General features: G+C 38.4%; 2 protein-coding genes and 1 long non-coding RNA gene across 3 annotated transcripts in view; 2 read left to right on the forward strand and 1 right to left on the reverse strand.

Annotated features, from left to right (window-relative positions):
• The window catches only part of LOC127210450 (uncharacterized), a 138,069-nt gene that overhangs the window by 96,334 nt on the left and 23,027 nt on the right, over nt 1-18,708 (forward strand). The gene's annotated exons all lie outside the window — the stretch shown is intronic.
• LOC127210435 (olfactory receptor 6C3-like) lies at nt 899-1,837 on the forward strand. The gene has a single exon (XM_051170113.1). It carries the CDS (start codon nt 899-901, stop codon nt 1,835-1,837), a length of 939 nt encoding a protein of 312 aa, XP_051026070.1.
• Nucleotides 12,773-13,708, reverse strand: LOC127210441 (olfactory receptor 6C2-like). Its single transcript, XM_051170120.1, has one exon. The coding sequence runs from the start codon at nt 13,706-13,708 to the stop codon at nt 12,773-12,775; it is 936 nt and encodes a 311-aa protein (XP_051026077.1).

Raw genomic sequence — 18,708 nt, forward strand, 5'->3', positions numbered from 1 at the left:
GTGATAGAAGTCATGTATTTTGCAGCGTAGAGCTCTGTGGCTTGATAAAGTAAATCCTATAATTTTATTTATTCTGACAATTCTTTGAAAAGGAAGGTACTATTATATTATTATCTAAATATTTATATATGAGAATAAAATATTTCATATGAGTTCCTTTTGTCCTCAAGACACTTTAGATACAGAGTCATAAAGGAAACTTCATAAAAAGGAAATGTTGTGGCAAAAGTGTGCCAGAATTCACAGGAAGTAATTATGGAACCTTGGCTCTGTTTAAATTATTTTCTCTGGCCCATGTTTTTAATTCTCACAAATCGAGTTTTTTATATAGTAAAAGAAAATCTGCGGTGATTTCTGTGTTGTAAACACATCTTCTTCCTTGGCCATCTTAAAATAACACCTGTTAAGATTGAAAATGACACGACAGCATTAGGTTTAGCAAGTATGATTGGATGCTCAGTTTCTACCAATGAACTAAAGAAGTTTGGAAATAGTTTTAGAATTGAAATTAAATGTTACATATTCAGTCTTGAAAGCATACAATATGCAAAATCAGAAAACAATGCTTCATATTAAAAATGAAGATACTATTAAAATATTATTATACTTAACTATAGTTAAAAATACCTTATGCATATGAAAATTAGGACCATATGAAGAATGTTTGTGTATAATTATGGGGATCTTAAACACTCATTTACAAAAATATTTCCTTTCTACAAGATATTTTTTTTTTGTGTGTAAGAGGAATGAGCAAAGATTAGAAAATCCTGGTGAAAATGGTCCATTGCTTTATTTGAATGTAGTCATATCAACATTTAAAGTTTGGTTTCTTTTATATTAAATTTCCACCTTGACTTCTTTTTTTATCAATAGATTCTATGGACAATAAATAAGTATGAGAAACCATTCTGTGATTATTGAGTTTGTGCTCTTGGGCATATCAGACGATCCAGAACTTCAGGTTGTCATTTTCATCTTTTTGTTCGTTGCTTACATACTAAGTGTGTGTGGAAACCTAAGCATCATCATCCTCACCTCGTTAGACTCTCAGTTAAAGACTCCTATGTACTTTTTCCTCCAGAATTTCTCCTTCCTAGAAATTATGTTCACCAGTGTTTCCATCCCCAGATTTTTGGGGTCAATAATTACTAAAGTCAAGACCATTTCCTATAACAACTGTTTGGCTCAGCTGTTTTTCTTCATCTCCTTGGGTGTGTCTGAGTTCTTTCTTCTAACCGCTATGTCTTATGATCGCTATGTTGCCATCTGCAAGCCACTGCACTACACCATCATCATGAACCAGAGAGTTTGCACCCTTCTCGTCCTCACCTCGTGGCTGGCAGGATTTCTGACCATTTTCCCACTGCTCATGCTTATCCTCAAGTTAGATTTCTGTGCTTCGAATGTCATTGATCACTTCTGCTGTGACTACTTCCCCATTTTACAGCTGTCCTGCTCAGACACATGGCTCTTAGAGGCATTTGGCCTTTACTTTGCCTCCTTCACTCTGCTGTTCACACTGGCATTAGTGATCGTCTCTTACACCTGCATCATCAGCACCATTCTGAGGTTCCCATCTGCCAGTCAGAGGAAAAAGGCCTTCTCCACCTGCTCCTCTCACATGATTGTCATCTCCATCTCTTATGGAAGCTGCATTTTCATGTATGTCAAGCCTTCTGCAAATGAAAGGGCATCACTGACCAAAGGGGTGGCTGTTCTCAATACTTCAATAGCTCCCATGTTGAACCCTTTTATTTACACACTGAGAAATCAGCAAGTTAAACAAGCCTTCAAGGATTTGATTAATAAAGTAGTGCTTTATAGAAACAAATGAAAGTACTCACTAACATGAATATCATTGTATCTATTCAAAAATGGAAGAATGAAACTTTATATTTCAGCTTTTATTTTTTTTATTGAAAAATAAAATCATTCATATTTCATCTCAACTGCTATACCACCCCGTGCATCCTCCCATTTCTCCCTCCCTCCTGCTTTCACCCCATTCCCCTTCTCTATGACTGTGACCGATGGGGACCTCCTCCTTTTGAATATGATGCTAGGGTATCCAGTTTCTTCTTGGTAGTCTGCTATTCTTCCTCTGAGTTCCATTGGGCCTCCCCATCAAGGGGACATGGCCAAATAAGGGGCACCAGAGTTCCTGTGAAAGTCAGTCCCCAGTCTCCACTTAGCTGTGAAAAATATTCTGTCCCTTGGCTAGAAACCTACAAGAAGAACACTATGATGGGCAGATCTGGGTTTCAGCTTTTAAAAGCAGTATTTTGTGATTATGGGTGTTTTCCCTGCATGTATACCTGTGTACATTTCTGTGTAACTATTGCAAGCCTGGTCCTCACAGATATCAGGGTAGGACATTGGATCCTCTGGATTTATAGTTGTGAGTGGTCATGTGGGTGCTGGAAATTGCACCACTGTACTCAGAAGGAACAGCTATTCTTTTAACCCCACACCCAACACTCCAGTCCTCCAACTTTTTAAAAATTAAAAGTTCTTAAAAATGTTTTTCTTTAAACCTTTTTAGGTATTATTTAACATTTCTTCTGCATTGAAACATTCCATCCTGGAGGAAGTGGGGAGTCAGTGTAAATGTTATGAAATATTTAATACCCATTCATATTGCAGAATATGAATCTATTTTTGGTTACTATCATTGTATCCAAAATTATGATGTTAATGGTAAAATTCATTTACACTTGGTGTTGTATGCTTGTTATTATTTTCTTTTCCATGTCATTGGTCACTGTTTCTTAATCTCCCTTTTCTAATGTCCATACAGATGTGTGTCACATCATGTGTTCCTTTAGACTGTGTTCTATCATGACTATTCCTTTTTCTGCATATATTTGGTGTGGCGTGCAAGTGTCGTGGTTTGTGTTCCTATGTGTGAGTGTGCATGCCTGTGTGTGTGGAGACCAGAGGGCAGTACTGGGTGTCTACATCTATCCCTCTTCCTTTTTTTTGATGGAGAATCTCTCACTGAACCTGGAGCTCAGCTAGGCTCGCCATCAGCAAGCCCCACTGATTTTGTTTCTGTTCCCTTCATCTCTTGGGTTACAAACACACGTGGGACTCTGCTCAGAGTTGATGTGGCTGCTGATGCCCAGACTCTGATCCTCATGACTGTACAGCAAGCACTCTTAACCACCGAGCCATGGCCCATGCCCAGTGTACTGTGCAATTTCATTACAATAACTTAGTTCCTTGAGCTGTTGGCAGAGAGCTCATGATTCATTGTCTCATGGTATATGGGCTGTGTGTAAAAATATGCCAAGTAATCTTTTTTTAATGAGACAAGAAGTTTACTGATTATCACTCACAGCAAATAAGCTATGTAACTGGGATATATATTATATTCACATGCAAAATCTCCATGAACAAAGAAAATAATGAGCTCTTATTGATATATATATATAATACATAATGATATACAGACATGCATAAGTATATATTTATCTAGGTTTGAGTTTTCATCATATATTTATTTAGACTTATACTTTCAAAATTCATTCATCATTTACTGGACACTTGAGTTGTTTCCAATCCTAGTTAATATATTAAGCCAAGTAATCTTAAATGCCTTATGTCTGATACACTTCCTTTTAAATTTTTTGTTCTTTCATCTCCTCAGTCAAGTTAGCACAAATAATACGTATAGAATGGGAAACTAAGTCACAAAAACACTTTCAGTGAATGGGAGGAAGAATAATTTTTATCAACGCTCATTTCTCTGAATCAGATCACAACCATAAGATGATGATATTGGCACTATTTAATATATTCCAAATATTATTAAAATTGTATGAAATTTGGAGGTAATATATGTCTACATACTAGATGTATATAAAGCACTGGAGATTATGAGCATTGATTCATAGGTAAGAACTTAAAAACAAATTTTTCATATTTAAGAATTTCATACCTGCTTGCAATGAAATATAGCAACTCCTCTGTTTCTGCCTTACGACTCATTCCCTCACGACCTCATGTCTTTTTCATGTTTGTTTGTTCATAAGACAGTTAGTGCTGCTTGTATGTTCAAGGATGTGAGGACCACCATCTGGAACATGGCAAACCTACCAGTGTCCATATCCTCAAAAAAAAAAATGAATCTCTCTCTTCCACCAACTATGTACTGCAAAAGCTCCTCAGCAATGGGTGTTGTCTGTGCTGGGAGTTTGATTGGCTTGATATGTATAGGTCTTGTGCAGGTCACCACTGCTCCTGTGACATCATGGGTACGATAGTGCATGTCATGTCCAGAGGATGGTATTCATAGCACTGCCCCCATCTTCTGCTTCTTACATTCTTTCCACCTCCTCTCTCTTTCTATTTTTCTTTCTTCCTTCCTTTCTTAAAAAATTATTTATTCACTTTACATCCCAATTGTAGCCCCTCCGTCCTGTCCTCCCAGTGCTTCCCTTACTCTTTCTTTCCCCTATCCTCCCTTCCCTACTCTGCAGAAAAGGGAAGACCCACTACCACCCCATCCCAGCACATCAAGTCGCACGAGGATTGAATGCATCCTCTTCCCCTGTGAGGCAATCCTGTCAGGGGGAAGTGATTGAAAATCAGGCAACATAGTCCATGTCAGAGAGAGCCAAACCCACTAACTTCAAGCTCTTTTACAGAGCAACAGTAATAGAAACTTCATGGTACTGTCATAGAAATAGACTGGTTGATCAATGGAATTGAATTGAAGACTTATCTACAGACAGTTGATTTTTGACAAAGGAGCCAAAAACATACAATGGAAAAAAGAAAAAAAATCTTCAATAAATGGTGCTGGTCTAACTGGATATCTACAGGTAGAAAAATGCAAATAGATCCATATTTATCCCGTGCAGAATCCACAAGTTCAAGTGGATCAAAGACCTCAACATCAAATGAGATACACTAAATCTATTAGAAGAGAAACTGGGGTTCAGGGAACAGGAGACAACTTCCTGAGGCAGAACACCAACAGCTCAGGCTTAAAATAACAATTAATACATAGGACCACACGAAACTGAAAAGCTTCTGTAAGGCAAAGGACACTGCCAAGAGAACAAAATGGCAGCCACAGACTGGGAAAAGATTGTCACCAACCCTACAAAGGGTCACTATACAAAATATATAAAGAACTCAAGAAATTAAACACCAACTAATCAAATAACCCAATTAAAAATGGGGTGCAGAGCTAACAGAATTCTCAACAGTGGAATCTCAAATGGGTAAGAAGCACTTAAAGAAATGTTAAAAATCCTTAGTCATTAGGGAAATGCAAATCAAAAAACGACTTGGATCTTACATCCCTCAGAATGGCTAAGATCGAAAACTCAAATGACAGCTCATGCTAGTGAGGATGTGTTGAAAGAGGAACACTCCTCCATTGCTGGTGCGAGCGAAAACTTGAACAACCCCTTTCCAGATCTATCTGACACTTTCTCAGAAAACTGGGACTAGCTGTACCTCAAGACCCAGACATACCACTCCAAGGCTTATACCCTAAAGATGCTCCACTTCCTCTTTCTTGGTGCTCCCTGAGCCTTGGTGGGTGGAGACTAAGATAGATGTCCAACTCAGGCAGAGCACCTAGCACCCTGTGCACTTTGACGGCTGCTCACTTGCGAGAGAAGCTCTCTGACAAAGCCCGGGAGCAGCCCAGATCTCTGTGTATAAACATGAATACTCAGAAGGAATTTGATAACATCACCATTTCAAATAACTCGGGCCTTCCTATCTATGGACTTTTAATTCAGGGTTACATCAAAAATACAGAATTCTGCCTGTGAAGCAGGTCTCAAATCCGTTCAGAAAGTGGTCATGTCTCCTGACCAGTCTAGCGGCTACTGCACCAGTGGACACATTCTGACACATTTTGTTTAACAGGACAGTGCTGCAGCATGCAGTGTCTAGCGCTGCAGAAGGCTGTTGATGTCTTTGCTCTCCAGCAGTCTCTACAGAATATTTCAGCACTGTGAAGGTTTGTGGTAAAGAGAAAGTTCCATGGGCGTTATGAGGTTGATGTCTCTGTTTTCTACACTCAAGGCGTGCGGCATCTTCAGGATTGAAGTTATTACCATGAATTATGTTGGATCACCAAGGGTAATGGTAATAGCCTGTGTAGTTTTGCAAATCTTGGGGCTCATCCTTGCCAATAAATCACAGGGAGGTACCTGATTCCTCGTAGTGCAATTTTCACTTAACAACCAATGTCTTTTGGGAGAGACATCTTCCACCCATGATTCCATTTGAATTCTTATTTTTAAAGTTATATTTTAAAATTAACAGCTCAATTTTAGTCAAACCAGGTAAATTATACCAGACTATATTGTGACATGATATATTAAAATTGCATTAAGTAACATATTTGTTTTAGTACAGAAAAGCAATTTTGTTCTGGCTAAATGGTAGAAATTAGTTAGCTCTGTTGGTCTTCTTGTGGAGCTTTTGTCATCTCCAAGTCCTTTTATATATCCTCCCCCCAACTTTTTCATTAAACTCCCTATGCTTTGCCTAGTGTTTGGCTGTGGGTCTCAGCATCTGTTTCAAACTACCAACAGAACCAACTAACTAGGACCCAGAGGAGCCTGTGGAATCTAAAACACTAAGCAAGGACAAAGCATGGACTAGATCTAGGTCCTCTACATAGATGTAGCCAATGGGCAGTCAGGCTTCATGTGGGGCCCCTAGTGAGGGGAACATGGGCTGTCTGTGACATGGACTCTATTGCCTGCTTTTTGGTCACTTCTTTCGGTTGCGAATGCCTTGCCAGGCCATAGGGGAAGAGAACAATCTCAGTCCTGATGAGACTTGATGAGCTGGGGTGGGTGGGTAGGGAGGTTCCACTTTTTGGAGGAATAGGGGAAGGGGGAGGGAGGGTGGGACTAGGAGCAGAGGAGGAAGGGTGCTATGATTGACATGCAAAGTGAGTAAATAAATAAGTTAATAAAAAGTTAGAAATTACTCTTTCTGTGTCAGTGTTTATTTCAAATACAGGCTATGTAGGTCTGTGTTTAAGAGAATGCATGTCTTCATAGGTGATCTAAGATTATATTTGAGGTTTATTAGCTACATGAATTAGTGTCTATTACATAGTATGTTTCATTTGTGAATAATAAAAATTTTGTAAGGATAGCTGAAGTTAAAGATAAAAGTTCACAATGATTTGGACATATTGTAACTTTTAAAATCACAACTACCATGAATATCATTTTCCAAGAGAAGAATTAAATCAATTTGAAAGAAAAATGACACAGCTACTAAAGCTATTTTTGGAGCCTGAGCGCAACATACCTATAAAACCAATTTTTATATAATCTGATTAGATTTTCAAAAACTCTCTAGAAATCATAGTTCAATTAAAAACAAACAAACAAACAAAACCACTGAAGATTAGGAAATTAGGCAAGTCACCCAACATCAGAAATACAATCAAAAGCCTATTGTGGATTCATTTTTGGTCTTCTTAATGGAAAGTCTACATATTTATTTAATTTATTTTTAAAATGACAATAGATTTTTTTATACAAAATATTCTGATCACAGTTTCCTTTCCCTCTTTCCAGATCTCTCCATTTCCCCATCCATCCAATGTTAGGCTTTCTTTTTCTCTCTGTTTAGACAACAAACCAGTAAACAAACAAAAGTCAAAGAAATAGCAGAAGAAATACATATATACATATATACATACATAATGCATATATGCATACTACACACCCACGCACACACGCACACACGCGCACACACACACACACACACACTCATGACAACACAAAACTGGAAACTATATTTTTTAAACAAAAGAACAGTGACATTAAAAAAACAAAAAGCCAAGCAAAGCATGATGAGACAAAATATCTCCCCAAATACCACTGAACTCATTTGATGTTGGCCATATACTGCAGCCAGAGACTGGCACTTTAGTGTGGTCTGTAAGCTCAGTAAGACCCCACAGTAGAAAACTAATTTTCCCTTTGTCAGTAGTTGTCAATTGGAGATAGCTTCTTTGTTAGGGGTGGAAGACCATGTCACTTCCCATCCTCAGTGCTGGGACCCCATCTGGCTTAGCCATGTGCAGGCCCTGTGCGTGTCTCCACAGTGTCTGTGAGTTCATATGTGTGTCAGACTGCTGTGTCTGGAAGCCATTGTCTGCTCTGTGTCTTCCAGCCTTCCTGGCTTTTGTAAGGGTTAATCTTTCTGCCTCCTCTTCTGCACGGTTCCCTATGCCCTTAGAGAAGCGGTAGTCGCTCCCTCTCTGCACATTGTCCAGTTGTGAGTCTCTGTATTTGTTCATATCTACTGCATGAGGAAGCTTCTTTGGTGATGGCTGAGCAAGAAATTGATCTACAGGTATAGGAGAATGTGTAGTACATTGGCATAATAATTAGGCAGAACAACAGTATTTAGCGTCTGTCTATAACTATTGCCAATCTAGTCTCATGTTCTTGGCTACCTGAACAGTGTCAGGCATGATTCCATTTTGTGGAGTGGGTCTTAAAACCAATAGGATAGTTGGGTACTGTTATTGGGGCCAAAAAGCTATGGCCAGACACATGCAGGCCCTTGTGGAGAGCCTACTACTGTTATTGTTTTAACTTGGCATAGGCTTTTAAGCTGCCTCTCAGTGACACGTATTGTGCTCAGGGTTAGTGTAACAATCAACTGTCATCAGAAAAGTCTCATCAGTTGGTGGCCATAACAGACACACAATTGGTCAAGTAGCAGGGGATAAGAGACTTCAGAATGCCAAGCTGTATACTGGGCATCTGTATCTCAGCCTGTGTAAAAAAAGCTCTTAACTGACTGTCAACTATGGATGGGGTGGAGTGCGGAAAGCTCTTTCCACATGGTGGCCTTCTAGAAAGAACTGCATACACTGTGATAAGTGAATGCACGTGAAAGGAAGGACATGAATGGAATTACCTGGCATGGACAACTCATCTCATCACCAACATTCTTGGCTCTTTTCACATGACCAAAGATGATGAGACGGAACACTAGGGGTATTCCTTTGTACTTGTATTTGCTTAAGCTGACTGTAAACACCACCTCATGCCTTGCTTATTGTTTTAGTAATAAAAATGAGAAGTGCTTGAACTCTTATGCTTTGAGTCCTTGGTCACCACATGCTGATATTTTGTCAGTCTGTGAAGATAGCCTTGAGGGTCAGGTGGGTTGACAGCAGCTCCCTCTTCTCAAAGCTCAGTTATCATTGTGGAAAGGGAGAGGAAGGACTATAAGAGCAAGAGGTGGTGGGATGACAAAATGTAAGGCAGTATTTCAAACACAGCAGAGCAGTTGTACATATAAACTCACAGCGATTGTGATCGTGAAGGAACGCACATGATCTGTGCAAGCTCAAACCAGAGTAAATCCCAAGGTGGCAATGGGAGGCAGACATGATTATTAACCCCAGCTGAGTAGCCATTTACAACTCATGATGGCCTGGAGACCAAGAGTTCATTTTCTTTAAGAATGTGGCCCCTGGGAGTTGGACCATGCTCCAGTGGAAGGACACATATCTAGGAATATATGTGTAGCACAAACTGTAGTTGATTTTTAAAAAAAGAACACAAAAATTGCGTGGGTGAGAAAGAGAGTGTGAATTATGGAAGAGTCAGGAGGAGGGGATATTATAATAAAAACATACTGTACAAAATTCTGAAAAAACTAGCAAAATGTGGAAAAATACCATAGTATATTTTGCACATTTCCTTTAATTTTTACTTATTTTATAAATAAATCAATAGATTTATCGGCACTCAATAGCGCTCCACAGATGTGACACCTAGAAACCATAGCAATGATCAACATGGCAAGGTATTCCCTAAAGGAGCGAGCAGGAGTAGAACTTATGTCTTGGCTGTGACTAAGAACTAATTAAACTTACAGATGGCTCAGCTTGAGGGAGGTCATGCCTGTTGCTGGAAACTTAGCTAACCAGCTACGGTTATCCAACTAGCTAGCGTTAGGAAGGTCATGATCCTTGACAAGAATCTACCATCACGAGTTTAATAGGCCAGCATAATTTCTAACTTTATTTTATAGACTTTCCCCTGTACTCATAGGTAAGTGTAGCTTTTACTACTCATCAGAGAAACTTCTCATTGAAACGGATGGAGAACATTATAGAAAACCACAACTGGTCAAAGTGAAGAGATCAGCGTCCTACGAGTGCCCAGCACCAGTGAACTCATTTATAACACAACTCCTGCACTCAAGGCTCAGGAAGCATCGAGGAAGAGGGGACAGAATGATTTTAAGAGCCAGAAGAGAAGTCTACTCTGAAATTATGTCTCTGAGAAATGACAGGAAATCTGTAACCATAATACCTCAACAAATTTGCTGCCTATGCACAACCTGAACATGGGAGAGCTGAAGAGGGCATGGGATGGACTGGAGGGAGGAAAGGGAAAGAGGGGAAACAATGTAGTAATAATTGAAACATGTAAATATGTTTTTTAAATTATTTGTATGTAAGGCTGTTTTGACTGAGTGTAGGTCTGTTCACCATGTTTGTACCTGATTGCTGAATCTAGAAAAGGAAGTCGGGTCTCATGTTCTTAGAGTGACAGATAGTTGTGAGCTGCCATGTTAGTGTGGAGAATCAAATCTGGGTCTTCTGGAAGATCAGCCAGTGCTCTTAACTGTTGAGCCATCTCTATAGCCCTGACATTTTTCTTTTAAATTAATGTGTTTTAATTTTCACTAATGAATCAATATTCCCATGAGGCATGTATAGTTTTCCTGTAAAATGTATACTTTTAAGTATAACTGAAAAGTGATACTTTAGGATTGTTTATGGTAGATGTAATTTAGTAAGGCATTAAATTCTGTATTAAATACAAGATAAAGCATCATTTGTACTTGTTATTAAAATAAGAAAAGTAATAGGATTATATAACAACCATTGTCATTATAGTGTGAAGACGAAAGCATTAACAATATTATTAAATCAAGATTTAAATATCATTTGTAATATTAAATCTATTGTTGTAAACCCATTCTTTTTTCTTAGTTCATTGTTTTGAGCAAACAGTAAAGTACCAGCGGTCGGTCCCTCCATACCTCCAGGTTATGTAGGAGTCAACTAAAAGGTGTGAAGCATTTAAACAAAAAATTGTATATATAGTGAAAATGCTCAATTTGTGGTCATAATTCCTTATACATTACACAGAACTTATCTTGTGTTCAGCACTTTCAGCAATTTGGAGATAATTTAAAGTCTATAAGATGTACACAGGTATGTGGGAATCCTGAGCTATTTAATGTAAGGGATTTGTGCATATAAGCATTTTAGTATCCTCATGTGGACCCTGAACCAATTCCCTGAGAACACCAAGAGACAGACGGATCTTAGCCTGGTGCCTGGAGCCAAGATCCTAAGGAAAGTTGGAGTTAGAATAGCAATAAACACAGTTATTTAGTGAGATTGCTTCATCACTGTTTGCTTAACATTTTTTTTGGGTGGGGGTGAAGACATATTTTTACTCCCTGATAGTGTTTCGTACGTAATTATTGAGACATTTAGGTTTGGTGAAGTTTCCCAGTTAGAAAGGTAAAGCTAAAATGTGTAAAGACACAGTTTGTGGATGACACATTTTTAAAATTAATTTATTCTTGTTACATCTCAAGGTTTATCCCATCCCTTGTATCCTCCCATTCCTCCCCCCCCATTTTCCCATTATTCCCCTCCCCTATGACTGTTCCTGAGGGGATTACCTCCCCCTGTATATGCTCATAGGGTATCAAGTCTCTTCTTGGTAACCTGCTATCCTTCCTCTGAGTGCCACCAGGTCTCCCCCTCCAGGGGACATGGTCAAATGTGAGGCACCAGAGTACATGAGAAAGTCATATCCCACTGTCCACTCAACTGTGGAGAATGCTCTGACCATTGGCTAGATCTGGGTAGGGGTTTAAAGTTTACCGCCTGTATTGTGCTTGGCTGGTGCCTTAGTTTGAGCGGGACCCCTGGGCCCAAATCTGCCTATCATAATGTTCTACTTGTAGGTTTCTAGGACCCTCTGGATCCTTCTACTTTGCTCTTCTCCCATGCTTCTCTCATTTAGAGTCCCAATAGGATGTCCTCCCCTCTGTCCCAGTTTCCTGGTAAGTGAAGGCTTTCGTGGGACATGCCCCTTGGGCTTGTATGCAGATATAAGTGGGTATATACCATTTGAGTCTTTCTGCTTCTGGGTTAACTCACTCATTATGATAATTTCTAGATCGTCACCAACCCTACATCTGACAAAGGTCTAATATCCAAAATATATAAAGAACTCAAGAAATTAAACACCACCAAACCAAATAACCCAATTGAGAAATGGGGCTTGGAACTAAACAGAGAATTCTCAACAGAGGAATATCAAATGGCTGAGAAACACTTAAAGAAATGCTCAACCTCCTTAGTCATCAGGGAAATGCAAATCAAAACAACTCTGAGATTCCATCTTACACCCATCAGAATGGCTGAGATAAGAAATTCAAGCGACACCACATGCTGGCGAGGATGTGGGGAGAAAGGGACACTCCTTCATTGCTGGTGGGAATGCAAACTAGTATAGCCACTTTGGAAATCTATCTGGTGCTATCTCAGAAAACTGGGACTAGGGCTTCCTCAAGACCCAGCTATTCCACTCCTTGGAATATACCCAGAAGATGCTCCAGCACACAACAAGAAAATTTGCTCAACCATGTTCATAGCAGCCTTATTCATAATAGACACATATTTTTGATAAAAAGTTGAATCTCTGTAGTAGTCAATTCCCTACTTCTTGAAGAACAGTACAGTTCTTTTAACTGAGTCACTGAAGGCCTGTCTGACTTGTTTGTTCCTCAAGGTATAAATGAACGGGTTCAACATAGGAGCAATGGAAGTGGTAAGAACTGTCACACCCTTGTTGATAGCCACTGAGTCCTTTGCTGAAGGTTTGACATAGATGAAGATGCAGCTGCCATAGGTGATGGAAACCACGATCATGTGGGATGAACAAGTGGAAAAGGCCTTTTTCCTTTGCTGGGCAGAAGGGAATCTTAGAATGGTCCCTATGATGTACACGTAGGAAAGAACCACACACACAAGGGTCATGATAAATGTCAGCACCGCGCAAACGACCACCATCTGCTCGATGAGCCATGTGTCCGTGCATGAGATCTTTAGGAGGGGAGATGCGTCACAAACAAAATGGTCGATGACATTGGAGTCACAGAATTCCAGATCGAGACCCAGGCTAAGCGGCGGCAGGACCACCAACAAGCCAGCTGCCCAGCAACCGAGGATAAGTCTTCTACAGACCCTGCTGTTCATGATGGCGACATAGTGCAGGGGTTTGCAGATGGCTACATATCGGTCGTAGGACATGATAGCCAGGAGAAAAAATTCTGTCACGCCAAAAATATCAGTAAAAAATATTTGGATGGCACAGCTGTTATATGTAATTATCTTGTCACCTGTTGAGATATTGTATAAGTATCTGGGAATGCAAGCAGTTGTAAATGAGATTTCTAAAAAGGAGAAATTTTGTAAGAAAAAGTACATAGCAGTTTTTAGGTGTGGATCCAAGAAGGTAAGGGAGATAATTATGAGGTTCCCAGTTATACTCAGCATGTAGGTGAGAAACAGGAAGATGAAGACCAGGGTTTTCAGCTGTGGGTCATCAGTCAGTCCCAGTAGGATGAACGTTGTTACTGTGTGATTTCTCATAATTGAATTTTTACCTCTATCCAGTCTGAACTTAAAAATTCAGGGATATCTGTTCAAGAGTAGTAATTAACAGGAGAAATGTTATGAAACTCAATGCAAATGCATGCACGCATTCTGTTTGCAAGGACAAACACACTGATGGTTCAGGTCCTACGAATATGTGCTTGATCTTTTCAGCATAGTGTTAGAAAACCAAATGGCCTTACCTGCACATTTCAGAGTGCTCTGAGTGATTCCTTCTCTTTCCATTTGATTCTTCTTCTTCTTCTTCTTCTTCTTCTTCTTCTTCTTCTTCTTCTTCTTCTTCTATTTTTTATTTCTCCTCCTCCTCCTCCTTGTTTTTCTTCCTCTTCTTTAACTGCTCTTTGGGCTCATGTTTTCTCAAGCAGTTTGAGTTGGCTGCTAATGCTTTGTGAGACTGAGTTCCTCCTAGAGGTTGAGTCCTGATGTTAAATCTTGCACTGTCTTTGGCTTGTTCACATGCTTCTTGAGGTTTTGTTATTTATAAAAAAAAACCACAAATAGTTTCCATTTCATTGTTATAGGCTTTCTATTTGTGGTCTAGTATGCTGGAGCCTGATATTATAATTGTGAACATTCGTATTTTCTTTAAACAACTCCTTCACTAATTATTGCCCCATCTCTTCCTCTTAATTTTCAGTTTAAAATTGCATTATTAACCTATAATGGCATAAAAGGAAGGAAATGTCTTGAGGGAAGGTTTAGTGCATAGTATGATAGTAAGTAATGTATAAAAATATGTTTTATGAAATCACAATTGCTTTTAGTGCTTTTGGAAGGCACCGAAAATATCACTATCAACATTATGTAAAAATTGTCATGTTTAGCTGTTAAGCCTATCTTAAAAATAGCTTAACTTTACTGTCTCTAAATTTTACCTTATATGCAAATAATGTTACTGTTCAAACACATCCCATTAGCAGACACATTTGAGCTATTTTACCATCCTGATCCACAATGCTTTCTTCTTCCTGTTAACACGTTCAATTGTCAATATAGCAAGGTCACATTTTGTTAATTATTTATATTTAAAATTTATAGTAAGGTTATTCAAACACTATGAAATTTGTTTTAATTTAGTGACTTTGTAAGTAGAATGCGTATTTTTTGATGTCTAGGTTAATATTCTATTTATTTCTTATTTTGTAGCCCCCAATGTGATTTTTCACAATTCCTTACATGAATTATAATTGTTTATTATAGAAAAATATACATTTAAAAAGGCCGACTAAAGAGAAGTCTATAGAAATGAATAATTTATAGATACAAATTAATATTTAATATTGATAATAAGATAATCATAGTTTGCTACAGTGGCATAAGGCACATATATACAATTATATACAATTTATTATATATATAATGTATTTGAAATGAAACTCTGCTACTACCAATTCATATCATTGTAATAATAGCTCTGTTAAAATCTATGGACTTTGGTAAAATCCATTTAAGAAATATCAAATTAGTTATTCATCAAAAATAAAAATTGTTAGCTAGAATTAGTGATATACGCTTATTATATCTGAAGGTATTGCATGAGTCCCAGACCAACCTGATATACATAGCAAAACCCAGTTAAACATTTTAAAATATCTATCTATCTATCTATCTATCTATCTATCTATCTATCTATCTATCTATCTATCATCTATCTAATTTTAAGAATACATATATTCTCTCTCTATATATATATCTATGATGGGAAGAACCACACAGCATTCATAGCTTACCTTGTGGCCCCATATGCGTTTTATCTATCACTTTTCTTTGTAATTTCGATACATTTGTTTTTTTTCTTGCTGATGCCTTTATGTAACACTTTGTATTTTATTATTTGTCAACACAACTCTATTTTCTTGAACTTCTAATCTACAAAAATGCTCACTGTTCAATCAGTCATATAGCTGAGCATGCCTGGGACACAGTTCCCAAGTGAAATACTTGATGTCCATACCTAACCCTATCTCATCTTTTAGTTGAACTAGGACACCATTATTATTAAACCTTCATGGCAGGTCACACTCTGAAAGAAGCACTTGTCTCATCTATCAGGAAGATCTTCCTTCACTGTTCTTTGTTTTCAGTTCTACTTCTGATCCCCAGGCTACTATATCACAAATTTCTAAAGAATTGCATGTAGATATTTTCCCCACAGCTTTCAAATTATCCAATTTAGATGACCTTTATTCTTTGTTGCCGTTTTGTTAATCCAGGGCTTTGCATAAGTTAGGGAAGCACCACTCAGATACAGCCTGTTTTTATTGTATCTTAATATAACTTTATTAATGTGTATGCCCCAAAGTGGCGTTTAAATTAGTACTATATTAGAGTTTTCATTTCTAAATGTAGGAAGTTGGTGAAGATTTTTTAAACTAGAGGAACACAGGATCCAAGTGTCAACAAACAAACAAACAACAAACAAAACAAAACAAAACAACTAAACAACCTGTAGTTGAGAGGATAGGATTGTCATACTCACATTTCTGGCGGTGTTTCACAGCATTTCTCTCTTAGTTGTTTAACGTCAGTTAGTCTTGTAAACATGATTTGAAAATGATTATTTCTGGTGACTACTTATTAAATCTAAAGACTGATCAAATATAGTAATGTATGCAAAAATAGCAGTCTTGGAAGGCATAGGGGTTTAGATTTTCTGTTTTTAATCATTTGGATCAATTTTCTCATTGATGGTGCAGTAACCACCGTAAGAAAATAATTTTGTTACTTTTTCTATCCCTGAGAAATAGGTTCAAAGAAATATGTCTGGTAGTTTGGGAAGAGCTGATGTTCTGAACTCTTTGCTCAGAAAGAGGGTTTTCAAATATCAAGATTGATACTTATTAACTTGCCGCACCAACAACAAATAAACACAAGAGTCCTTGGTGACCCAGGCTCAGAAATAAATAATGAATCATTTATGGGAACAGAGTCTTTGGAGATTTGAATCACCCAAATCACAAGAAACTGCAAGGAAAATGTAGAATCTAATTAAAAGAAAACCTAGTCCAATTTCTTATACTTAATTCATGTTATATCAGGTATAAAAGATCAAAATCTAAATTTCTGAGTTATCAGTTTGCTATGCAGGGGTGAATTACATGGGTTTAAAATAGTACTGTTTTATTATGTGGGAAGAATGTTTTAATTTTATTTTTAAAAGTTAATTAATCAGTGTATATGTGTGTACATGATGTGTGTGTTTGTATGCAGGTGTGTGTGTGTGTGTGTGTGTGTGTGTGTGCCTGCCACAGCAACGTATTGATGTCCCAGGACAGTTTTGTGGAGCTGTTTCTCTCCTGCCATCTTTTTGTGGATTCTAAAGAATTGAGGTTTACAGGCTTGTACAAGAGCCACTATTTAATGAAGCATCTTGATGACTTCAGAATATTATTTCTTATAAGTCAAACTGTGGGGCTGAGAAGCTGGCACAGTGCCAAGAGTAAGTTGCTGGATGTGAAAATGTGAGGACTTGAGTTGTAATCTTCAGCACCTATGTGAGGCTGGCTAATGCTAGTGACTCTAATCATGGTGCTCCTGAGGAAGGTGGGAGGTGGAGACAGGAGACACTTATGGGCCTGATATCTTGGCTTTGCAGCACTAAGGCACCAACAGATTTTTATAGGCAAATTAGCATCATAGATCAAAGGGCTTAAAGGGGGTATGTGTTTACCTTTCTCCTTTGGTAGCAAGCAGAGTACCTTCCAGTACCATGAACACTAGTCATTAGGGGTACCAGTCCTCCCTCTTTGTGTGCAATAAGTTGTGTAGGCACTGTCTTCATCAATAGGGCCTTACTGTCAGTTTATGGCAAGAAACCAATAGCCTTGTCAATAGCCTACGTTGTTTTGGAGCTCCCATGGCACCCCTTTGGCCAACAATTCAGTTAGATACAATGCATTCCCAGGATTGGAAGCTTCATTTGGTGACAAGAGATGTTCAGTTGGGGCCCATCTCTCTCATTATTTGCCAATTTCATTTGTACATATTTTAGGAAGCTTCTACTGTATTAGGTTTCCATACAACCCATCAAATGGCTGATTTGGATGTCCCTATCTGCATTCCCTCCCTCAGTCCACCTCATCTCTTCCCCTCTATTTGATCCTCCAGTTCTAATACCCCCATCCATCCATAACTATATATATTTTTCCTATTTTTAGAGATATCCATACCATCCCCATTACCTTGCTCTCTATATAACCTCTGTGGTTAAATATATTGTATTTTGCTTACCAATAACTTAACAGCTCCCACCCACACACAAATGAATTAATACTGTATTTGTCTTTCTGGATCTGGGTTACCCAACTCAGGATCAGTTCATTTACTTGACACTTTATGATTTCATTTTTTAAAGCAGCTAAGTAACACCACACTGTGTAAATGTACTACACTACCTTTATTCATGTATTCACTGACAGAGGCTTAGGTTCTCATGTTTTGGCTATTATGAACAGAGCAGCAATCAACTTGATTAAGCAAGTGTCTCTGTAGTTGAAAAAAAGTGTTTTCTGGGCACACGCCGAAGAGTAGCATAGCTAGACCTTGAGGTAGATGTATTTTCATCCTCTGGAGGAACCACCACACTAATTTCCATAGTGGTGGTACAAGTAGGTATGCCCATCAGCGATAGATGAGTGTTTCCTTTACTTCACACCCTTGCAATCATGACCTGCCACTTGTTTTATTGATCTTAGACATTAAGACAGGTTTACGACGAAGTCACAAAGTAGTTTTGATTTGCACTTCCCTGATGGATCTTCCTTCGAACTCATAGAGATCCACCTGCCTCTGCTCCCAAGTGCTGGGCTTAAAGGCATGAGCCACCACTGTCCAGCTGAACCCCATTTCTAATTGAGTTTCATGTGTTCTTGATGTTCAGTTTTAGAGTTCTTCATATAGTTTAGATATTGGCGTTCAATTGGGTGTGTAGTTGGTAAACCCCATTCTGTAGCCTGAGTTTTGTCTGAATGATGGAG

The sequence above is a fragment of the Acomys russatus genome, chromosome 28, assembly GCF_903995435.1.
Source record: "Acomys russatus chromosome 28, mAcoRus1.1, whole genome shotgun sequence".
Lineage (NCBI taxonomy): Eukaryota > Metazoa > Chordata > Mammalia > Rodentia > Muridae > Acomys > Acomys russatus.